This window comes from Mus musculus, chromosome 17 (genome assembly GCF_000001635.26).
Source record: "Mus musculus strain C57BL/6J chromosome 17, GRCm38.p6 C57BL/6J".
Lineage (NCBI taxonomy): Eukaryota > Metazoa > Chordata > Mammalia > Rodentia > Muridae > Mus > Mus musculus.
The window spans coordinates 18,260,899-18,286,501 of record NC_000083.6 but is presented as its reverse complement, the minus strand read 5'-3'; the positions used below and the strand labels follow the sequence as shown (position 1 = coordinate 18,286,501).

The window sequence follows — 25,603 nt, the reverse complement described above, 5'->3', positions numbered from 1 at the left end:
ATATAGATAGATAGAGATAGAGATAGAGATAGAGATAGAGATAGAGATAGAGATAGAGATAGAGATGATAGAGATAGAGATAGAGATAGATAGAGATAGAGATAGAGATAGAGATAGAGATAGAGATATAGTGGTATCAAAGATATTTGGAAAAAAAGTGAAATGGTTAACATATGAAATGTTTATGGGAATGGGGGGATGGTTTGAAGAAACAACTCACCAAAAAATGACAAAGGAAGCTCTAGCAAAGTTGCAGCTGCAGCTGTAGAAGCATGGAGATTCTTGTCCAATAGAGATATAAATGACAAATGACTTCCTAAGATAATACAGAAACAAGAAAAACATTTTGAGGGACCTGTTGCTAATGTGACAGAGGCTATAGAAAACATGGTCCTTAGTTCTGAAGCAAAAGATATTGTTTTAAAACAAGACTTTTAACATAAAGGGATAGTAAATTTTGTCAAATGCTTTTTCAGCATCTAATGCAGTGATCATGTGTTTTTTTTTTTCTTTGAGTTTTTTTATAAAGAGAATTACATTGATGGATTTCCAAGTGTTGAACCATCCCTGCATCCCTGGGATCAAGCCTACTTGATCTTGGTGAATGATCATTTTGATGTATTCTTAGATTTGGTTGGCAAGGATTTTATTGAGCATTTTTGCATCAATGTTCATAAGGGATATTGGCCTTAATTAGTCTTTCTTGTTTTGATCATTGCATGGTTTAGGTATAAGCATAATTGTGGCTTCATAGAATGAATTGGGTAGTGTTCCTTCTGTTTCTATTTTGTGGAATAGGTTGAAGAGTATTGGTATTATATTTTCTTCAATGTTCTGATAGAATTATCCACTAAATCTATCTGGTCCTGAGATTTTTCGTTTGTTTGTTTGTTTTTGTTTTGGTTTTGGTTTTGGTTTTGGTTTGGAAACTATTAATGACTGCTTCTATTTCTTTACGGGTTGTTTAGATGGTTTATCTGATCCTGTTTTATATTTGGCACCTGGTATATGTCTAGAAATTTGACCATTTCTTCCAGATTTCCCAGTCCCATAAATTTTGGTATGATGTGTCTACATTTTCATTAAATTCTAAAAAAAAATCATTTCTTTCTTTCTTTCTCTCTCTCTCTCTCTCTCTCTCTCTCTCTCTCTCTCTCTCTCTCTCTCTCTCTGTGTGTGTCTCTCTCTCTCTTTCTCTTTCTCTCTCTTTCTTTCTTCCTTTCTTTCTTGACCAAGCTATTAGTAAGTAGAGCTTTGTTCAGCTTCCATGTGTTTATGTGTTTTCTGTTGTTTTTGTTGAATTTTTGTTGACTATCCTTAGTTCATGGTGGTCTTATAGGGTGCAAGGGATTATGTCAATCTTCTTGATCTGCTGCCTGAGTACTCCAAACTCTTGAGGCCTGATTTGTGACTGATTATATGGTCAATTTTGGAGAAAGTACCATGAGGTGCTGAGAAGAACGTATATTCTTTTGCCTTATGATGAAATTTTCTATAAATATCTGTTATATCCATTTGGGCCATAACTTCTATTAGTTTCACTGTGTCTCTCTTTAGTTTTTGTTTCCATGATCTGCCCATTTATGAGAGTGGGATGTTGTAATCTCCCTCTCTTATTTTGTGGGGTGCTATCATAATTTAATGTACTCCTGTATGATGTAATAACATTGTAGTTCATGGCATAATGTTTTGCATAACCTTAATGTGAAGAATCATTTAGAAATTTATTTTATTACCCAAAGCAAAATATGAGTCAATCAGAAAAATCAAATTAGTGCCCAATTCAAAGTTTGAATGAATTTGTGTCATGTCTAGCTATTTGAATATTAGCTGACTATCCTCAAATGCATTTAAATTTAAACATATACAGATATTTTATTTAGTAATTATCTTTCTGGTGCCTCAACACATTTGACAACTATTGGTGTCACACTTTACTCATGGTGAATTATTGTATCCTTCTTTTATATAAATTGTTCATTTGATTTTTTATTCATTTAACTTGCCCTCAATTATCTGTAACTTTTTATACTATCCATAATCAATATCAACAGTCAGTTATAGCCTTTTATTTTATTACTACGCATTCCTCCATGATTCATTATTATTTTGCAAAAATAATTGACACTATACTTAAAATAATCTTCTTCTATTTCCCCATTTTTACATGAAAAGAATTATAAAATTGTTAGAACAATATCATATGAATTTTCTCCTAGACATGGTCTATCTTTGCTCTTATCATTATCTCCCTGGTTAGAGAATTTCAAAATTTTCTTGGTAACTTTCTTATTTTTCAGATAAACAACTCAACTGAAGAGAAGACATATCTAAATTAAAAATCAATTTAAATATATGGTATAAACACCAATAGTTTTGGATGGAAACAAACAGCTTCCGCATTACTAAAATAACTTTGGGACACCCATACCTAATGGGAACAATGAAAGTTATAAGGTCAACAGAGCTGTTTGACAAAAACCCCACAATGCTGACCTATATGTGAAGATCATTATCAACTGTTTTCTCAGTTTTGATCTGGATCTCCCCATGTTGCAGGCTTGAGGGAGTATTTATTATTTATAAAACTTGGGTATATTAGATTAATGGGAAATTTCTTAAGAAACATTTATGCCATATCCTAGGTGTACTGTTTTTAAGCTTCCTCACAAATTTGCTAGGCATTCTACCTACCCTGATTTTTAGGAAGATATCCTTATCTGGATCTACTTGAAGATTCCCTTGTGGAGTTTATGATACACATAACGTTGTCATAGATTTCCCTATGATGGTCTGGTTTTAAGATATGCTTGAAAATGTGCCTCTGGGTTTACAAAGGACGAAAATAATCAGAACAAACTAAACTTTGAAAAATTCAACAAGATAGGGCTAGAGAAGGTGGACCAATATCAAATTACAAACCTATTTTTATAATGTACTCAGTCAGCTATATGAAATACAAGATATATAGTATACTTCTCTGGCATAGAAACAAAATTAAAATGGATGGCATTAATTCTCCCTTACACAGAGCTTATATTGATTTAAAAAGTATGGTCTGGAAGAATGATTAAGTAAAACCTCAAGATATAAGTACCTATCTTCTTGGAGAAGTTGCCTTGCATAGGACCACTCTGGTATTTAATGCCCAAACAATAATAGAAGACCAAAATTATACAAATAAATATATTTTACTGAGATATAAATAATAAATATTATATTATACCTGAAATTGAAAAATAATGACAGCAGCTTTGGCCTGAGAGTTTTTCTTTGGCTCAATGACAATTAGCTCTTTGGCAATTAAAACTTGATAATTCAATTCTATTCCATTGATCTACCTGTCTGTCACTGTACTGGGACCAAGAAGTTTTTAATCACAATTGTTCTTTAGTTCAGCTTAAGGTCAGGAATGGTGATTCCACCACAGATTCTTTTATTGTTGAGAATATTTTATGCTATCCTAGGTTTTTTGTTATTCCAGATGAATTTTAAAACTGCCCTTTCTAACTCTGTGAAGAATTAAGTTAGGAAAGTTGATGGGAAATGCATTGAATATGTAGGTCACTTGATGTTTAACAAAGGAGCTAAAACCATCCAGTGGGAAAAAAGATAGCATGTTCAACAAATGGTGGTGGCTCAACTTGTGGTTAGCATGTAGAAGAATGCAAATTGATCCATTTTTATCTACTTGTACAAAGCTCAATTATAAGTGGATCAAGGAACTCCACATAAAACCAAAAACACTGAAACTTAGAGAGGAGAAAGTGGAAAAGAGCATTAAAGATATGGGCACAGGGAAAAAATTCCTGAACAGAACACCAATGGCTTGTGCTGTAAGATCAAGAATACACAAATGGGACCTCAAAAAATTCCAAAGCTTCTGTAAGGCAAAGGACACTGTCAATAGGACAAAAAGGCAACCAACAAATTGGAAAAAGATCTTTGCCAATCCTCAATCTGATAGGGGACTAATATCCAATATATACAAAGAACTCAAGAAGTTAGATAGCAGAACACCAAATAACCCTCTAAAAATGGGTACAGAGCAAAAAAAAAAAAAAAAAAAAAAAAAAAAAAACCTCTCAACTGGGGAATACTGAATGGCTGAAAAACACCTAAAAAATGTTCAAAATCCTTAATCATCAGGGAAATGCAAATCAAAATAACCCTGAGATTCCACCTGACACCAGTCAGAATGGCTAAGATCAAAAACTCAGGTGACAGCAGTTGCTCTTGAAGATGTGGTGAAACTCCTTCATTGCTGGTGGGATTGCAAGCTTGTACAACCACTCTGGAAATCAGTTTGGCAGTTCCTCAGAAAATTGGACCACAGGATGGCCTTCTGGCAGGAGGTTAGATGCAGCTCATTAGGAGAAAGTCCATCCTGTCGTTCAAGCATGGCAGGCCTTGATGATCAGAGACAGTCTATGGCTTTAGAACTTTATTGTAGAAAGGCAGAGAGAAGGAAGAAAGAGAGAGGCAGGTCATGGTCACGTCGTAGAGGGGGAAGGGAAAGAAAGAAGGAGGGCTAAAGAGTGAGAAAGGTGAGGGCTAAATAGAATGAGGAGGGGCCAAGCTGCCCCTCTTATAGTAGGCTGAGCTATCTTGCTGTTGCCAGGTAACTGTGGGGCGGAGCATACCTGGCTATAGTCAGGTAACTGTTGGGGTGGATTTTAGCCAGAATGCCAGAAGCTTGGGACATTGCGTGACTGATACTCAGAGAATCATGGACAGGCACCTGATTTTGGGAACATGGCTTTCTTTTCTATCCCTTGTATATTTCTCCATTGGGTCACCATAGCAAGCACCATCCAACCAAAATAAGCTGCCTATCAGTTCCACAACATCACTCAGAAGGAGAATGATTTTCAGAATGCATATTATTCTTCAAAGATGCTAACACTAGGTATTTCAGCCTCAATGGCAGCATCAGGTAGGCCTGTAGTTTTTCTGGTCACAGATGGTCCCAAAAGGCTTATATGTTGAATGAATGAACCAACTCTCCCAAGACTTGGCCAAGATTCCTATTTTCTTTGTGTTTCCAAATGTTGTTGCCTCAGACAACAGGAAGCTTTCTGTAGGGAACAAATCTCTCATTCATGTCAGAGGTGGGGTGGATAGTTGCTGTTGCCACTTTTTGGTCATATAAGGAGATTGGTTGCAGTTTGTTGATGGTCAAGAATGGAAGAAAAATATTCAAGGATCTCTTTCTCTCTCTACTCTCTCCCTTGCCTTCTGTGTAGTATTAGGATGTAAAACTAGGGGTAATTATATGGTGAAAAGGAAAAGAAGGGTAGAGTATTGTATCTCCTTTTAGAATACAAAAGTGACAAAAATCTGGGATATCTTATTGTAATAAGGAATTTTGGAATATGATTGAAAATATAACGTTATAAAGATCTAAATAGATTAACAATATTTAATTTAAGATACATTTCTAACTACTTATGTTTTTACTTTGCACATCAACAAGCTGTTAAATAATTTAGATAAGTAACAACAAATGTTTGTTGGTTCCCTCCCCCCAAAATCCTTTCCCAAGGTCAGTAATTTAGGCAAAAGGCACAATTCATCAGAAGGTTGAAGAAGGTATCTCCTTGCTAAAAATGGGGTATTTCTCCTTATCTCTGGGAATAGCAACGTGTGTCCCTTCCATAAATACAGGACTGGTACCTATTGCCATGTCTAAGTCAATGCTTACTACTAGGAATTCTCTATGATTTCCAGAAAGACAGTTTTGGCAAATTAGAATTACCCTTTTCCTTTTAACTCATTGAGTGACTATTTTGGTTACTCTATTTTACCTATCTTCATGTTAATTAAATGGTTTGTCTCCTCATAAACTGTATCCATGATTAAATGTTTAATTTGACAATAAAAGAGGTTGAACTTAAAATCCTTTATTAAATTTCTACCCTTATGAGCCTAACCCCCATCCCCTATTTTTTTTCTGATGGATAAGTGAGTTTATTGGATATCTTTACAGAGCATTAATGAGCTATTACATCCAGGGTTGTACATGGCTCCCTTCAACAGGCTGCCCCTGAAAAGTCTTTACTCAGCCATCTAAGGGTGCCTTGATCTTCATTTAGCCTCTCCCCTAGTCTTCCTCACCCTATATACTATACCACCTCCCTCAATCAATAAAGGCAGGGTTGCATAAAACATGTGTTAAGGAGCAACTGAATACCCAAGTGAGGGTCTTGGGAGCTTCCCATCTTTCTATGAGGAGATAAAAATAGTATACAAGACTACATGGGATACTTCTTTTGCAATTTAAGGTAACTAAACTCTACAAGATGACAGTTGATTAGCATAGAAGACAGTCACTCATAACAGAGATACAGAAATTTATCAATAACAACAAAGTTGAAAACCAAAGACTTAGTAAAACTTATATTTTGTCTCATACACATGCCCAACAATTAGACAACTATTAGATTTGGAGAGCTCTCAATGACAATATGAGGAAGGTTCCTACAAATGAGTTGGAAGGACAGAGTGAGTAATTGTTTTTTTTTTTCACATAGTAACAATAATACTCCTTAGTACCCACTTTTATGAACCTTGTTCATAGAGCATTTAAATATATTCAAAATACACGGGTCAAAAAATATTCCCAGCATATAGTACTCTAGCAAAATATCATACTTTGTACGGTGTAAACACACAAACAAACAAACAAACAAACACAAAGAAAGAAAGAAACAGAAAACAACAAAGAAAATATCAAATCCTGCTCATCACCTGGATGTCATGATGAAATCATCTAGACTCCAATGGGCTTGCATATCCCTATATCTACAATTCTGTCTCATGCAACACACATTGTCTCTCCCTGGACCAGCTCTACTACATGCCTGAAGCTTTCTTCAGTGGACATCCCATGTTCCTGGCATATCAAAAATTCTGGGATCTCCATTGCAATGACTTTACCTCATAACTTCACATAATGGCCTGTTGCATCCCCTTTCTGACATTGCCTAGCCTAGGCAACTTTCAAGAACCTTGGTAAGGGCCTCCATGGACCACTTACTTTTCTTACATGGTTCAAGCCTTCAAAATCATTACCACATGAATGATGCTATCAAGTTCTGCTATAAGCTTGAGATGTAGCCTGGCCACCTTGATGCAAAGATGTAGGTGACTGTGTATTTTGACTTGGGAAAAGACTACCTTTCTAGTGGTAAGTGAGTAAGGAATCCTTAGTGGCCTCCTTATGAGGCTACTAAGAAATTTGCATTGGAAGCCAGTCACCTTACAGATGATCAAATCCTTTAGTGCATTCAGAACTACCACTGTAGCCATGCTCAGAACTGATGCTCTTAATAACGAGAATAAGCCTAACATTGTCTGCTGTATATGTTTTGCAACTTAAGCTTAGGATGACTAACAAGAAACAAGCAATGTTTTTTTGTTTGTTTGTTTTGTTTTGTTTTTTTTAAGAAAGACTTTGGACGTATAGTTTTTTCTCACACACTTCAGAGAGCTCGAGAATGTGGCATTTAAGATATTTTAATTTAAAAAAGGTTTTTGTGATAGAGAAACACACCAAGTAAGGCAACACTCTGAATCTCCTCAAAAGAAGATGATGGGCAAAAATAAATATTCATCTGGAGTATGCTACAAATGTGTGAAAACTGGTTACTAGGCTATAAAGTGCCCTTTACCCTGACTGATGACAGAACAGAGTACATACTCTTGACAAGCAGGATTCTGGATAGGCAATGACACCACATTTCCTAGACAAGGTGGAAGATTCCCCGAAATTTCTCTTTCAGAGTCAGGTCTCTTAGAACTTCTGGGCATGGCTGCCAAAATGAATGTATACACTGATGCAGATAAATATTTGGATAACTGTCACAGGAGCCAGTAACTTTTTATTTAAAACACAGGCTACTTGGTCTGCACATCTTGCTTACTCGGGTAAAAATATTCCATCTCAGGTATTTTATGGGTTCCAAAAGTTGACTAATGGTGGGCATTCCTAAGTCCAGTGGTGAACATTAATCAGCAAAGTTCTGATATTACCTTAGTCACAAACCGAAAAACTAACATTTCCTTAGGTTGCCTTCTAAGTATAAACTTTAAACACACTTTTCATTGTGCTCATTTGACAAAAACCATTTACATAACTTTGGACTAAATATGATAGAAGTAATTTGTTGAAAATTGTTAAATACAAATGAACTGAACATTGTAATAGTAATTCTTACTGTGATATTACTCATAAGCTTTCATATTGTATAAAGTTTACAGATATTAAAAATAAAGTCCATTATTGGACTAAAAATAGAAGATGTTGAGATCACCTACATCAATCCATATTGTAAAAACTGGTTTGGAAGATTTTTCCCATAAATCACACTTGTCAGCTTCCACTAAAAGCTCTACAATATATTAATTTTGAGTGGTTATACCTGAAATGCTTTCTTTTTAGCCTTTTCCTTTTCACTTAGTTGATCAGCTTCAATGTAAACAGTGGGAATCAGCCTAAATTGTTTTTTCATATTAAAAGTTTCTTGTGTCATATGCTTAGGCAATTCATCCCAAGAGAAGATCAACCCAGAGTTCTTGCTGTTTGTAGACTTTGATGAAGTCATAGTGCCTTTGGCTAGTGAAGAATATGAACAATTATCTTTCTCAACTTGTTTTTCATATGAATAGCGGGCATCAGCAGCAGTCTAAAAGATAGAATAGTTTCAAAATTCCCAATGACATTTATAATTCCTTAGAGTGACTTGTGTGACAAACTGAGTTATGAACAAATTCAAAACATACATGGTCACAAAAACGTGATCCCAGCATATATGTACTGGACATTTTGTGATCTACATCAAGCTGACCCATGTATTACTAGGATGTTCTCCTGGATTTTTTGGGGATTGCTTTTGCAGAATCACAAAGTTTGTTCTGACTTAATTCCTGTCAGGAGAAATATTAGTAAATGTTACTACAAAATTCCTGAACAATTTCACCATGAAGGAGATATGATGATTGGTGCATTTTTCCCTCTTCATACTTTTTACACGGAAAAGAAAAGGCCACATTCAGCTAAACCATATCAATACTTGGACAATTATGTACAGTAAGTACATTTTCTTTTGAGTTCAAAATTCTTATGATTTAGAGGGTGTAGTCATTAACGTTTATTTATTGTTTTTATTTACTTTGACAAATTTGCTATTAAAGCTTCTAAAATATTTTCATCATTTTATTTCCCTTTTAGATTATTTTCCTCACTCAAGTGGAAACTTTGACTACTTTCACTTTAATTTCCTGGTTGGATTGTTAACCATAAACGTTTATCTGACATTCTTGTTATGCCACAATGTCTGAATAGTTTTCAGTGATAAGATTTCAAGGAAGAATGATTTAGTCTAAGCCTGACCTTGTTGTTTTTAACATTTTGGAAGTCTTGTTTGTGCCTGTGATATTAGATGATGTCACTTTTCTGTGCTCCTTAGATGTTCCATCTATCTCTTGTTTTATTATAAATGTTTGTTTGATATTTTAATTTTTATTCTCAACAGCTTTTCTGTATTTACCTGTTTACTCCATTGGTTTTCAGTATTTATTCATATTTTTATATATGTGTCTACCAAGACATAGTGACTATGACAGTTTTACCTTGGTGCTATTTAGTAATTTGAGTTAAATAATCCAGGTTAATGGATAATGTCATACAGAAATTGCTGATTTGGACAGAAATATTCACATATGTTTCTTAATAAAGTAAATAAGATGTTTTATCCAAACCAGACCTTCCTTTTCCAGAATACCTTCTTATATCGGTATGCATACAGGTAGAATGTTATAGAAATAGAACTATAACACTAATAATTCCCTGTGATTACATGAAGAAATGTGTTAGAAAAAAACAAGTGGAAAAGGAGCAGAAGAAATTCATGAAAGATTTTAGAATCTCTAAAAATGATTTTGTCAAAATAATAATTAAAAAAAACAAAGAAGGTGTTAAGGTGAATTATTCTAAGTGAAACAGTAGTTTGTGCTTGGCAAAATCTTTTGAGGTAGTACAGCATTAAATCAAAGACAGTGAGGGTGAAAACGGTTTAGATATAAATTAAAACTTAATGGTTTATTTCTTTCACAAATTTATTTAGAACTTTTAAAACATATCATGCCTGGGTATATAAAATTTGTTATGTTGATAAATGTTTTCATGCTCTTCCATTTGTTTTTTTAGGGAATCATGTGTTGACACAAACTAAATCATAATATTTTCTCATAGGCACAGTAGATGGGACAACTTTGGTTGTTAGGTGGGGCCTGTTCTACTTCATTTTAATTCATGCTTCTTATAAAATCACTTTTATGGTGCCTTTTTCTGTTCAGGTACTAATGTGTATGCATGTGTGTTTCTCCTTATTTTGTTTGCTCAAAACTACTCACTGCAAAGATTCTACTTCCACATATGCGAGCAATTAATGTCTGGTTTAGTCATTATAAATGCAGGGATTGATTTCAAAACATTGAACTTGAATAATATCATGAAAACATAACCTAAATTAATGGCAAAATGCTGTGTCTTTTATTATCATGTATTAAGAGCATTTGTTGTATAGCGTTCCTTGAGTATGGAAAAATGTTTAACAGAAAAGTGGCTTGTTTTATAGTCATATTCATGGCACAGTCTTTTCAAAGTTATTATCATATTCAATATTTGCATGTGTATAAATACTTTTGACATAGAATACATTTGCAGGTGAAGGTAACTGTTCAAAAAAAATGTTCTCATCCTACAATGTGTGTGTTAAGATCAAGATCAGGGATCCAGGTCCAGCAGTAGGATCCTGCAATGCCTAAGTCATATTACCAGCCAATATGTTCAATCCTTTGCTTGACATATCATGAATCTTTTCAATTCCAACTGAGAATTTTCTCCAGGAATTTATGAGAGTGAATTATTTTCCTTCACATCAAGTAAAATTTGTGTTTGAACATGTGTATCAAAATTAATTTCATCAAATACATATATTCCTTTTTACTGTTTATGGCTTGATAAAATTGATGTATCACAAAAATTCAATTCTAGGCAATGTTGTTTTGAATAATCTTTATTATCTTACTGGAGTTATGCAACATTATGATAAGTTCTACATATTAAAAGACAAGCCAATTTTCTAGAATATTTCTCATGTGGATAATGCTATTCTGGATTCTTTCTACCATGTTTTCCCTCATATATATTAGTAGTGAATATGTCTCCATTCCTAACTATACTGTGATTATGGGATGGCTTTATAACTGATCTCAATCTTTCTTTGAATTTCAGCAATGCAGTTTTTCAGTACAAAACTGACTGGATTTTGAATACAAACACAATTCCTTGATGGCCTTATTTTCTTTATTATTAGATGTTTTCTTTATTTATATTTCACATCCTTTTTCCTGGTTTCCCCACCGAAAATCCCCTGTCCCCCACTCTCACTGCTCACCAACCTGCTCACTCCCATTTCCTGGACCTGACATTACCCTACACTGAGGCATAGAGCCTTCACAGGACCAAGGGCCTCTCATCCCCTTGATGACTAACTAGGCCATCCTCTGCTTCATATGCACCTGGAGCGATGAGTCTCACCATGTCTATTCTTTGGTTGGTGGTTTAGACGCTGAGAGCTCTGGGGGTACTGGTTAGTTCATATTGTTGTTCCTCCTATGGGGCTGAAAGTCCCTTCAGCTCTTTGGGTACTTTCTTTAGCTCCTTCATTGGGGACCCTGTGTTCAGTCCAATGGATGGCTGTGAGCATCCACTTCTTATTTAAATTAACTACAAAAGTTTTTCCATTGGTGCTTCCCCTGTTGTAACCATTGACCTTCATTCATCCCATTGGCACTTTTCATTGGCTCAATGTCTTTTCAATAATCTCTGTTTTTCTCTGTGTTTATTCAAAGGAAGACATAATCTGCAGAGGTATTTAATCAAATGTAAAATACTAACAATAGCTGCCCATTGCATATACTGTAGGCTATGTGGCATACATTTGTTTCACAAGTTCTCACTGTGTTAACAACTGATGGCCATTTTTGTCAACCCTTTAAGGACTATTTTACAATTCATCTTCTAGAGGTGGATGTGTGCATCCAACTAAAACATTCACATTCTGTAACTAATAAGACAGGTATCAACTGCTTTTATGTAAAATTTTCCTAAGGAAAATTGTATCCTTTCCTATGGAAGAATATTATACCTGGTTAAACTATTTCATAGCATTCCTTAGTTTCCTGCAATTGTGTGTGTGTGTGTGTGTGTGTGTGTGTGTGTGTGTGTGTGTGTTGTGCAAGTGTAAGTCTTCCTGGGCAATTAATCAAAGTTGAGTCCTTGAAATTAAAATAAGAAAGTGCATAAGAATTTGTTTAGAGAGAATGTAAGGGGGAAATGATACAATCATTGTATAGTCTCAAGAAAAAAGTGATAAAAATAGTTTTCATTTTCAAAATATATTTATTATAATTAATGTTCTTTAAAATATAGGTGTGCAAAAGAGAATGATCAAATCTGTTTTATTGAAGTTGCCTCTGATCATTGTTTTGTGACTGTAGATTCTGAGTTCCATTTTTCTTTTAGTAGTGATTATTATTTAATTACTCACATGTGTGGAATTCTAAAAATATGTATCTTTAAATTTTATATGTATCTGTTTGAATATATAATATTTATACATGAAAAAATGTCATTGACCTTACTTCTCAAATTAAAATTAGTATTTATCAATTCTTTTTCTTTGGACTATATTACTTCATTTCTATTTTAATCTTTCTGCTTTCATTTAAAATTAATATTTGAAATTTTTGTCATTTCTATTTGTGATATCAAATATCTTTATTAACCATTCACGCAAAATGATATTAATATTAGAACACATGTATATATTCCCAAAAGAACATTATATTTATTTTTATAGATACACTCAAGTATGTACATCAAGCAATTTTCCTATACAGAGGCTACCAGGTTATTGAGCTTGCTTTTTATGTTTCAACACTTCTATTGCTTGCAATCATGTTGATACTATTATGGCAATCATTTCTTTCTTTTCATCTGTGTTTGTGTCTGTGTTTATGTGTTTATATATGAGCCTCTCATGTTTGTACACATTGAGTCCTCTACTTGTACTGGATCCTCAAGATTTGGATGTTTGTAAGGTACCTAATATTATTTCCAGGAATCAAACTTGGATTCTCTAGAAAATTCAGACCCTTAATTGCTGAGCAAGTCCTCCTACACATCATAAAATTTTTCCTTTAAAATCTTAATAATGATAATATATTTACACTTATTAGCAATTTAGTGAACTGATCATATTCTAAAATGCCTACAACTAATCCAGAATCCACACTTTCTGCCCATATATTTCATCCCAAACTTTTGTTTTCTCATGAGCCATCAGAGGACAAGCTAGTAACTAGCACGTCATCTTCCGGAAATGACTTTACTTAAGATTATATCTATAACTAAGCTCCAAAAGGCAAGGCTCAGGAATAAATCATTTTAGGAGAGATTCCTGCTGTAAATAAGCTTTTCATACATATATATATGTATATATATATATATATATATATATATATATATATATATATATATATATATATATGTAATCATAAGGTATTGGCCCATAGCTTTGAGCAGATCTTTATAGATCCAGGAAAATGCACTGTCTTATAGGGGTGCTATATAGAAAAATAAATGACTTTTTAACTCTTTTTTTTAAAGTAGATATTTTCATCATTTACACTTTCAATGTTATCCCCTTTCCTAGTTTCCTCTCCGAAAATCTCCTATCTTCCCCCTGCTTCGCCTGCTCCCCAACCCACCCACTCCTGCTTTCTGGCCCAGGAATTCCCCTATATTGGGGCATAGAACCTTCGCGGGAACAATGGCTTCTCCTCCCATTAATGACTGACTAGGCCATCCTCAGTGACATATGCAGCTATAGCCATGAGTCCACCATGTGTTTTCTTTGATTGGTGGTTTAGTCCCAGGCTAGTTCATATTGTTGTTCCTTCTGGGGGGGGGGGCTGCAAACCCCTTCAGCTCCTTGGGGACTTTCTCTAGCTCCTTCATTGGGGACCTTGTGCTCCATACAGTGGATGACTATGAGCATCCACTTCGGTATTAGTAAGGCACTGGTAGAGCCTCTCAGGAGACAACTATATCAGTCCCCTGTCAGCAAGTTCTTGTTGGTATCTGCAATAGTATGTGGGCTTGCAGGTTGTTAATGAGATGGATCCCTAGTTGGGACAGTCTCTGTGTGGTCATGCCTTCAGTCTCTACTCTGAATTTGTTTCTGTAAATCCTTCCATAGGTATTTTGTTCCCCCTTCTGAGGAGGATTGAACTGTCCACACTTTGGTCTTCTTTCTTCTTGAGTTTCATGTGTTTTGCAAATTGTATCATGGGTATTGAGTTTCTGGGCTAATATCCACTTATCAGTAAGTGCATATCATGTGTGTTCTTTTGTGATTGAGTTACCACCCTTAGAATGATATCCTCCAGATCCATCCATTTGTCTAAGAATTTCAGGAATTCATTGTTTTTAATTGCTGAGTAGAATTAAAATGAGTAAATGTACATTTTCTGTATCCATTCCTCTGTTGAGGGATATCTGAATTCTTTCCAGCTTCTTGCCACTATAAATAAGGCTGCTATGAACATAGTGGAACATGTGTTCTTATTACAATTTGGAACATCTTCTGAGTATAGGCCCATAAGTAGTATTGCTGGATCTTCGAGTAGAACTATATCCAATTTTCTGAGGAACCACCAAAATGGCTTCCATTCTGGTTGTACCAGCTTCCAATCCTATCAGCAATGGAGGAGTGTTCCTATTTCTAAACAAACTCACTAGCATCTGATGTCACCTGAGTTTATGATCTTAGCTATTCTGACTGGTGTGAAGTGGAATCTCAGTGTTGCTTTGATTTGCATTTCCCTAATGATTAAGGATGTTAAACATTTTTTTAGGCGCTTCTCATCCATTCGGTATTCCTCAGTTAAGATTTCTTTGTTTAGCACTGTACCCCATTTTTAATAGGGTTATTGGTTCTCTGGAGTCCAACTTGTTGATTTCTTTTTATATACATTGGATATTAACCACCTATCAGGTTCAAGATTGGTAAAGATCATTTCCCAATCTTTTGGTTACCGTTTTGTCTTATTGACATTTACCTTTGCTTTACAGAAGCTTTGCAATTTTATGAGGTCCTATTTGTCAATTCTTGATCTTACACAACAAGCCATTGCTCCTCTGTTCAGAAATTTTTGCCTGTTCCCATATTTTTGAGGCTCTTCCTCACTTTCTTAGTGTCTCTGGTTTTATGTGGAATTCCTTGTTCCACTTAGACTTGAGCATGTACAATGAGACAAGAATGAATCAATTCTTTTTTTTTTTTAACATGCTAACAACCATTTGAGCCAGCACCAGTTGTTGAAAATGCTGTCTTCTTTTCACTGGATGGTTTTAGCTCCTTTGTCAAAGATCAAGGGACCAGAGGTCTGTGGGTTCATTTCTGGTTCTTTGATTCTATTCCACTGATTTACCTATCTGTCACTCTTCCAGTACCATGCACTTTTTATCACAATTGCTCTGTATTACAGCTTGAGGTCAGGCATCATGATTACACCAGAGGTTCTTTTATTATTGAAAATAGTTTTTGCTATCCTGCGTTTTTGTTATTCTAAATGAATTTGCAAATTGCCCCTTCTAACTTTGTGAAGAATTGAGTTGGAATTTTGATGGGGATTGCATTGAATCTGTACATTGCTTTCTGCAAGATAGACTTTTTTACAATAATAATCCTGCCAATCCATGAGCAGGGGAGATCTTTCCATCTTCTGAGGTCTTTGATTTCTTTCTTCAGAGACTTGAAGTTCTTATGATACAGACATTTCACTTCCTTAGGTAGAGTCACACCAAGGTATTTTTTAGTAGTTTTGACTATTATGAAGGGTGTTGTTTCCCTAATTTCTTTCTCAGCCTATTTATCCTTTGTGTAGAGAAAGGCCACTGATTTTTTGAGGTAATTTTATATTCAGCTACTTCACTGAAGTTTATTATCAGGTTTAGGAGTTCTCTTATGGAGTTTTAGGGGGTGAGCACTTATATATACTATCAGGTCATCTGCAAATAGTGATATTTTTATTTCTTCATTTGCAGTTTGTATTCCTTTGATCTCCTTTTGTTGTCTAATTGCTCTGGCTAGGAATTCAAGTACTATATTGATTAGGTAGGGAGTGAGTGGTCAACCTTGTCTAGTCCCTGATTTTAGAGGAATTGCTTAAAGTTTCTCTCCATTGAGGTTGATGTTGGCTACTGCTTTGCTGTATATTACCTTTATTATGTTTAGCTATGGGCTTTGAGTTCCTAATCTTTCCAAGACTATTATCATGAACAGGTTTTGGATTTTGTCAAATGATGTCTCAGCATCTAATGAGATGATCATTTAGTTTTTGTTTTTGAGTTTGTTTATAATGGATTATGTTGATGAATATCTGTATACTGAACCATCCCCTCATACCTGGGATGAAGCCTACTTGGTCATGGTGGATGATCGTTTTAATGTGTTCTTGGATTTGGTTAGTAAGGACTTTATTGAGTATTTTTGCATCAATACTCATAAAGAAAATTGGTGTGAAGTTCTCTTTCTTTGTTGGGTCGTTGTGTTGCTTAGGTATCAGAGTAATTGTGGCTTAATAGAATGAATTGGGTAGAGTACCTTCTGTTTCTATTTTTTTGAATAGTTTGAGGAGAATTTGAATTAGGTCCTCTTTAATGGTCTGATAAAACTCTGCACTAAACCCTTCAGGTCCTGGGATTGTTTTGGTTGGGAGACTATGAATGACTGATTCTAATTCTTTAAGGGAAATGGGGTTGTTTAGATTGTTAATCTGATCCTGATGTAACTTTAGTACCTGGTATCAGTCTAGAAAATTGTCCATTTCATCCAGGTTTTCTAATTGTTGAGTATAGGCTTTTGTAGTAGGATCTGATGACTTTTTGGATTTCCTGTTTCTGTTGATATCTCTCCCTTTTCATTTATGATTTTGTTAATTAGGATGCTGTCCCTGTGCCCTCTAGTTCATCTGGCTAAGGATTTATCTATCATGTTTATTTTCTCAAAGAACCAGATCTTGGTGTGTTTGATTCTTTGTATAGTTCTTTTTGCTTCTATTTAGTTGATTTCAGCCCTGAGTTTGATTGTTTACTGCCATCTACCCTTCTTGAGCTAATTTGTTCGCTTTTCTTCTACGTGTGCTGCCAAGCTGCTCAGGTATGCTCTCTCCGGATTCTTTTTGGAAGCACTCATATCTATGAGTTTCCTCTTAGGACTGCTTTCATTGTGTCCCATAAGTTTGGATATGTTGTGGCTTCATGTTCATTAAACTCTAAATAGTCTTTAATTTCCTTTTTTATTTCTTCCTTGACTGAGTTTTCATTGAGTAGAGTGTTGTTCAGCTTCCATGTTTATGTGGGTTTTCTATTACTTATGTTGTTATTGAAGATCAGCCTTAGTCACTGGTGATCTGAGAGGATGCATGGGATTATTTCAATATCTTTATATCTGTTAAGGCCTGTTTTGTGACCAACTATTTGGTCAATTTTGGAGATGTTGCCATGAGGTGCGGAGAAAAAGATACATTCTTTTGTTTTAGGATAAAATGTTCTATAGATATCAGTCAAAGCCTTTTGTTCTATAACTTCTGTTAGTTTCAGTATATCTCTGTTTATTTTCTGTTTCCAGGATCTGTCCATTGATGAGAGTGGAGTGTTTAGGTTTGCCACTATTATTGTGTGCAGTACAATGTGTGCTTTGAGCTTTAGTAAAGTTTCTTTAATGAATATGGATGCCCTTGCGTTTGGAGCATAGATGTTTAGAATTGAGAGTTCATCTTGATAAATTTTATCTTTGATGAGTAGGAAGTGTCCCTCCTTATCTTTTGATAAGTTGTGGTTGAAAGTTGATTTTATTTGATATTAGAATGGCTACTCCAGCTCCATTCTTGGGACCATTTGCTTGGAAAACTCTTTTCCTACCTTTTACTCTGAAGTAGTGTCTATCTTTGTGACTTAGGTGGGTTTCCTGTATGCAGCAAAATGTTGGGTCTTGTTTATATAACCAGTATGTTAGTCTACGTCTTTTTATTGTGGACTTGAGTCCATTGATATTAACAGATATTAAGGAAAAGTAATTTATTAAGAGATACTAAGGAAAAGTTGTTGTTGCTTCCTGTTATTTTTGTTGTTAGAGTTGGAATTTTGTTCATGTGGCTATCTTCTTTTAGGCTTGTTGAAAGATTATTTTCTTGCTTTATCTTGGGCATAGTTTCCCTCCTTGTGTTAGAGTTTTCCTTTTGTTATCCTTTAAAGGGCTGGATTTATGGAAAGATATTGTGTAGACTTGGTTTTGTCATGGAATACCTTGGTTTCTCTGTCTATGGTAATTGAGAGTTTTGCTGGGTATAGTATGCTGGGCTGGCATTTGTGCTACCTTAGGATCTGTATGACATCTGCCCAAGATCTTCGGGCTTTCATAGTCTCTGGGGGAGAAGTCAGGTGTAATTCTGATAGGTCAGGCTGTATATATTACTTGACCTTTTTCCCTTACTGCTTTTAGTATTCTTTCTTTGTTTTATGAATTTGGTGATTTAATTAACATGTGACAGGAGGAATTTCTTTTCTGATCCAAACTATTTAGAGTTCTGTAGGCTTCTTTTATGTTAATGGGCATCTCTTTCTTTAGGTTGGGGAAGTTTTCTTCTATAATTTTGTTCAAGATATTTACTGGCCCTTTAAGTTGGAAATCTTCCTTCTTGTCTAGACAAATCCTTAGATTTGTTTTTGGGTGTTTGTTTGTTTGTTTTTGTTTTGTCATAGTACAAGTTTTATATTTTTTTTATTAGATATTTTCTTTATTCACATTTCAAATGCTATCCCGAAAGTTCCCTGTACCATCTCCCCGCCCTGCTCCCCTTCATACCCACTTCCACTTCTTGGCACTGGCATTCCCCTGTACTGGGGCATATAAAGTTTGCAAGACCAAGGGGCCTCTCTTCCCAATGATGCCCAACTAGGCCATCTTCTGCTACATATGCAGCTAGAGACATTTCCTCTGGGGGTACTGGTTAGTTCATGTTGTTGTTCTACCTATTGGGTTGCAGACCCCTTCAGCTCCTTGGGTACTTTAGCTCCTACATTGGGGGCCCTGTGTTCCATTCAATAGATGACTGTGAGCATCCACTTCTGTATTTGCCAGCCACTGGCATAGCCTCACATGAGACAGCAATATCAGGGTCCTTTCAGTGAAATCTTGCTGGCATATGCAATAGTGTCTTCTGATTGTGTGCTGGAATTCCTGGATGTTTTGGATTAGTATCTTTTTGTATTTCGCATTTTCTTTGATTGTTGTGTCAATGTTTTCTGTAGTATCTTCTGCACCTGAGATTCTCTTTTCTATCTCTTGCATTCTGTTGGTGATCCTTGTATCTATGGTTCCTGAATTCTTTCCTAGGTTTTCTATTTCTAGAGTTTTCACCCTTTGTCATTTCTTTATTGTTTCTACTTCCATTTTTAGTTCCTGGATTGTTTCTTTTTCCTTTTTTGGGTGTGTTCTCATGTATTTCTTTAAGGGAGTTATTTATGTCCTTCTTATAATCCTCCATCATCAAAATTATAAGTGACTTTATATCCATATTTTGCTTTTCTGGTGTAATGGTGTATCCAGGACATGTTATATTGGGAGAGTTGGGTTCTGATGATGCCAGGTAATCTTGGTTTCTGTGGCTTCTATTCTTTTATTTTATTTATTTTTTTATTTTCATTTATTTATTTATTTTTGGTTTTTCAAGACAGGATTTCTCTGTGTAGCCCTGGCTGTCCTGGAACTCACTCTGTAGATCAGGGTGGCCTCGAACTCACAGATCCGCCTGCCTCTGCCTCCCGAGTGCTAGGATTAAAGGTGTGTGCCACAACGCCCAGCTGTGGCTTCTGTTCTTATGCTTGCCTCCTGCTATCTGATTATCTCAAGTGATCCCTTCCCTCAATATATCTGATTGGAGCCTGTACTTCCTGTAAACCCAGTTGAGTCAGAACTTCTCAGAGTCCAGCTCTCTTTGTGATCCTGTGATTCTGGCATTCTCTGTTGCTGAGAGTCTAGGTGTTTTAGAGTTCTTGGCAGTCAAGGTTGGAAAGCCCTAAGATCCTAGGATCCTGGGCATGTTAAAGCACCTGGAAGTGGTACCTCCTCTGATGACTGTGAGGCTGTCCAATGATTTTGAAACCAAGGTGGACCAGCTCCAACCAGAAGGAATCTGAGACACTGATTGGGTGGTGTAGTGGCTATTCCTGGTTGTCAACTTGACAATATTTGGAATGAACTACAATCCGGAATTGGAAGGCTCACCAGTGACCCTTATCTGGAGGCTTGGAGATCCTTATCTGGATCTTGGTTTGAAGATCTTGAGCCATAGTGGCTATGGATTCCAGAAGATTGAATCTCCGAGTTTAAGGAACACACCTTTAATCTGGGCTATGCCTTTCATCTGGGATTAAAGGTGTGGTGGAACACACCTTTAATCTGGGCTACACCTTCTGCTGGAGACAATATAAGGACATTGGAAGAAGGGAGTCTAGCTCTAGCTCTTGCTCTTGCTCCTTTGCCTGCTTGCTGCGTGAGACTGAGTAACTGCTAGATCCTTGGACTTCCATTCACAGCTGCGACTGAACAATTGTTGGGAATTCGGCTGCCGACTGTAAGTCATCAATAAATTCCTTTACTATTTAGAGATTATCCATAAGTTCTGTGACTCTAGAGAACCCTGACTAATACAGGTGGTGTTCCTGTGTCTGTCCTACAGCTGTCCCCAGGTGCTCCCCAGTTCTGTTGGAACAGATGTCTTGTTCCACTCACCAGTGATCCTAACATTCTGGGCATGCTAGGGTGGCTGTGGTGTGGAGAGTCCTCTGTAGACTGTGAGACTGTCCAAGTTCAGGCCCAAGGTGGCCCGGCACTGATGCTGACTGGAAGGAACCAACTTTTTAATTCTTAATGATGAGCCTATAAGAATGCCTTACATTATATTAGTGTTCATTAATTTTTTTTAATAGTAAGACTCCAATTATGTCCTTTTCAGTTAGTCAAAACTGCCATGAGAACTCTGAAAGTCTCCCATGTATCACCAATTAATTGCTTCTAAATAGTAATCAGACTTTCTAGTACTCAGAGCACATTCTAAGAGGTTGTAAAACAATTAAACAAAGGTCATAAATAGGTAAGAATGATTTATTATAGGTGCTAGGACAGAAGATAAAATATTGACTAAATTTGTCTATGCAAACCTTCACTAGTAACTTAGTTTTGGTTTTTAACTTTCAATGAACCTGAGGAGCTGTAACAGGTGATGAATATTTAGGCAGATAGTTACTCCTGATTGATATGCATGCAAACATTCTCCGTTATAAACCTCTATTTGAATTTATGATTTGATTTTATGTGTGAAATTGTGATGGACTTTTTACCATGTATTTTTTACCATGTATTCATGTACCTTGACAGATGTATAAGTGCTGAGGACAAAGAGAAGAGTCAGAGAAACTGAGCTGAGGAGAATTTTTTTTTTTTTTTTTTTTTTTTTTTGGAAAGAAGACTTCTTCCACAAAGAGGAGGAGATGGAATTTTTTTTCAATTACCTGAATTAGGATCTTTCTTCTTTTCTGTATTTTCTTAGATAACTTTCATCACAAACTTTTTATAACTTAGAAATAAACTCTATACTTACTTTTCAAAATGTCCCTTTTTCTTCCTGAGCCATCCATCCTGCATACTGAATGTTACAGTATCCCAGTTCCTGCTGAGATAGATCAAAGTCGTATTACTTAATCCCTAGGTGCCAGGCTATAGATGTCAATCTCCAAAACCAGCAGCTTTTTATCCACAGAAAGACCATGAAAGTTCTTAGATCTATTTAAAAGTTATCAGCATTTCAGTACAGTTAGAAAGCTACAATATCCAGAGACCTTCATGCTTTAAAGCCACACTAGACTACTACTCTATATGCTGTCTCTACCTCTCTAGGGCAGAAGGCTCCCAGCATCTTAATTGGCACTTTTGGAACTTTGAAGAAGGTACATCAACATATATAGGAGTCTAAACTGGACCCTTTAAACTCCTTGGCCAAGAAGTACATGGTTATGGAGGGTGAGAAACAGGAGTTGATATTGGCTACTGCCATCAGCAGCAGAGGCTGATAGTGGGTATAATCAGCACCTGGGTTACATCAGGAGCCATAGGCTCTGGCTTACTCCACCAACTTTGGATCAGGAGTCATCAGGTCTATATTGTGTGCATTTTGTGTATCTCTTATGATAGGACACAGTGATTCTAATGACAGAGAGTTCTTTCCAGATGTTATTAAGCATACTCTTAAAGAAAAATGCATTAAGGTTAGCACTAGCCAGCTTACTGACTTTCTCCGGTTTATATAAACGTTCATTCCTTGGTTTCCAGAAAGGAGAACTTTAGATATGGATGCATGAGAGAAAACAGTATTAGATATTAACAACTGGATTACAGAGATTGGAAGATTAGGCATACTCCTTACAGTGTTTGCTATTTGGACTGTGCTTAGGAAGGCATTGGCAGATGACAAAAAAAGCCACATGTGCTCAGGAGACATTCGATTCAGCTTCTTGTGAGGGGAACCAATTACTACTGTCACAATCAGGTTCTAAGAACAATATTTATTCCTCTACATAAAAGTCTGAAAAAAGTAGCTCAGGAGAGAGTAGTCATAAATAAATAAAAAAAGAAAGAAAGAAAAAAAGAAAAAAAAAGGAAAAATCGATCTCTGAAGAGGAAACTGTCTCAGAAAAGAACCTTACAAAATATAATAAACATAAGTAACCTTTAAATATAAGGCATTCAATAAGACTCCCTGAATAATATAAAAATAAACAAAAGAGGGCCTTGGATCTGCTGCTGGTATCCTCCAAGCTCTGCAACAGGGTAAATTGTTAGGCTTTTTCCCAGTGAGTATGGAGAATAACAAAGAGAATAAGAATCACTAATGAATAATGATCATTGACATTTAATTTGCTTATGATTCCTCATGACTATTTAAAATAGCCATAGCCCTTCTCACTAAAAATAGATTTTACTGTGAATATATATATATATATATATATATATGAACTTGGCTCAAAAAGAGTTATCTAAGATGTTTGTAAAACAGAGGAGAATGAATGAGTTAAAATATGAAATGTTTATGAAAATGGGGAATAGTTTGAAAAAACAACTCACTAAAAATGTCAAAGAAGGTTCTAGTAAAAATAGCAGCTGCAACTCTAAAAGCATAGAGATGCTTGCCAGGTAGAGAGACAAATACCAAAAGATTTGCTAATATAATTCAGAAAGCAGAAAAATATATAACACCCACTAGTCAATCTCTTCTAATGACAATTAAAAAATCTGAAAATTTATTTGAAGCTTGTGCTGAGGTTGATACTTCTTATTTTCAACGTGTACCCACTACAACAACTTCACAAGGGCAGAACACTATCCAAAATCGTATTGATCAAGGACAGAAACAAAAGTAATAAAGTAGGCTAGGCTAACAATAGTGTTCAAGTAAAGTCTGGGCATATCAGCTGACAATGTTCCATTAAACAGGAGATGCCATAAATTTTAATGCTCCTGGCCTCACTCAGAGCAGAAATGTAACTGGATATCCTCCTGATCTGAAAGGGTACCACTGACATAGACAGTGCCACACTACCTTACACAAAAATGTCACTGCCTTCTCTGCTGCTTCTGTAAACCCTAAAAATAACAAGAATCTTTTCAAACCAGGGAAAGAGTGTGAGGAACCTACCTCAGACCCCTCAAACTACAGAGGTAATTCCATAACCACAGACAACCAATCCACTTGCCAATGGAGAACTACACAACAGCTGCTGCAGTCAACCCTTGTAACACAGGACTTAACCTCCACAAAAAAATATTTATATATAACTCCTTCTCAAGCAGATCACCATAATTATTTAAAAGTTTAAACAATTTTCTTCATACAAGAAACCTTTGTAAAACAAATGGAGCAAATGACAGTTGCTATTGACTTTTAAATACTAAACACCAACCCCCTTTTAAAAAATCTGTGTCACTGTTTTATAGCTATTTTACAATTTTAGTCCCAACTTTCAGAATTACGAATCTTGCCCCAATTTAGAAATTACCCTATCTCTATTGGACATGTTCAAGTTCACTCTATTCTTTCTGGTCCTATTCATGAAGGTAAGGTTAAATGTAATTTGTTGTCAAAAATGTGTTGCTTTTTTGAGGAATGTAACATAGCAAAGTCTAAAAATATCATGAAATCACCTCTGCACTCAGAGAAACTGCTCCTGACAAAGTTAATGCAATTTTCAATCAAGTTCACTTTGTGTTGCCTTAGTACCTTTGAGAGTGAGGCCATCCCAGAATATGATGTTTCTAGGGAAAAAATCACGTTATTGAAGAAAACTGACTCTACTTCCATAAGTTTTCAGATAGCAATATTTTTGTTGTTTTAGTAGGAAAAGGTCCCATAGACTCCTGTGAGTGAAAGCCTGACCCATACTTAGTGGCCTTGTTAGTGTTAGTGTGTCCCTAAGCAAGGGTGATTTAGAATTCTAAGAAGCTCAATTTTACCCAGGGTCTTCACTTCTGCTGCTTGTGGATAAAAATGTAGAACTCTTAGCTCCTTGTCCTGCACACTGCAATGCTTACCATCATGATGACATGGACAAGATCTCTGAAATTGTAAGTTTTCCTTCCTCAGACTTGTTATGGTCATTGTGAGTTTTCACATCCACCAAACACAAAGAAGACAGGAGTTGATATAAGAAAAAATATTATTGCTTTGAAGGGCAATGTTTTTTATGTTCAGAGGAATATTGATCTTGGGATTTTTTTTAGGATATCCATGAAATCCTTTAAGTGCTGCTTAATAAGCCCACCAAGAAAGAATGTGTAAAATAATTGTTGCTGATTGTAATTTGAGGTTGGCGATCCTGGAAAGACTGGACACAGAGGAGATGAATATCAGTGTTCCCTAGAGATTGCACTTTAGAAAATTTAGAAATCTGCTGCATTTGGACCTAATTCAAAAAGTAACCTTGAAGCTAAAGTATAGAGTTATAGATTTATACCATTTTCAAAGGAAATCTCAATACAGCCTCTTATTCACACTGGAATGTGGTCATTAGTATGAAAACATATGAAGATATATAAAGAAAAATGAAAATCTGAGAAACAGAAATAAACAATGTACAGATTGAGGAGAAAGGGGTAATAATATCTGGCATTGGACTAATTCCTATGTTCAAACGAGTACAGATATTAAAGGAAAGCTAGATGCTAAATGGAATAAAGGGAGTTAAGGTCTCTGGGCAAAATTCTACTCAGCTATCCTTCCAATTTGTGAAAACAAGTTTAAACCTACCACCCTTATCTACAGATTTAGTTTCAGGATACACAAATTTAGAAAGTAAAGGGAAGCAAAAAGAATAGAACACTGGTAAAATTTAATTTTACACTTTTCAGACATA

The 25,603-nt window shown here is 35.6% G+C and overlaps 1 protein-coding gene across 2 annotated transcripts in view; it reads left to right on the top strand.

The window, feature by feature from the left end:
* Positions 1-1,242: 1,242 nt before the first annotated feature.
* The window catches only part of Vmn2r94 (vomeronasal 2, receptor 94), a 41,690-nt gene continuing 17,329 nt past the window's right edge, over positions 1,243-25,603 (top strand). Inside the window, exons 1-2 of one of the 2 annotated variants that reach the window (XM_030249987.1) lie at positions 1,243-1,271; positions 8,939-9,091. In XM_030249987.1, coding sequence (XP_030105847.1) covers positions 8,994-9,091 — 98 coding nt within the window. In that variant the 5' untranslated portion in view covers positions 1,243-1,271; positions 8,939-8,993. Of the gene's footprint in view, positions 1,272-8,935; positions 9,092-25,603 lie in introns of those variants that run through there. The other variant, NM_001104543.2, reaches the window with a different exon arrangement.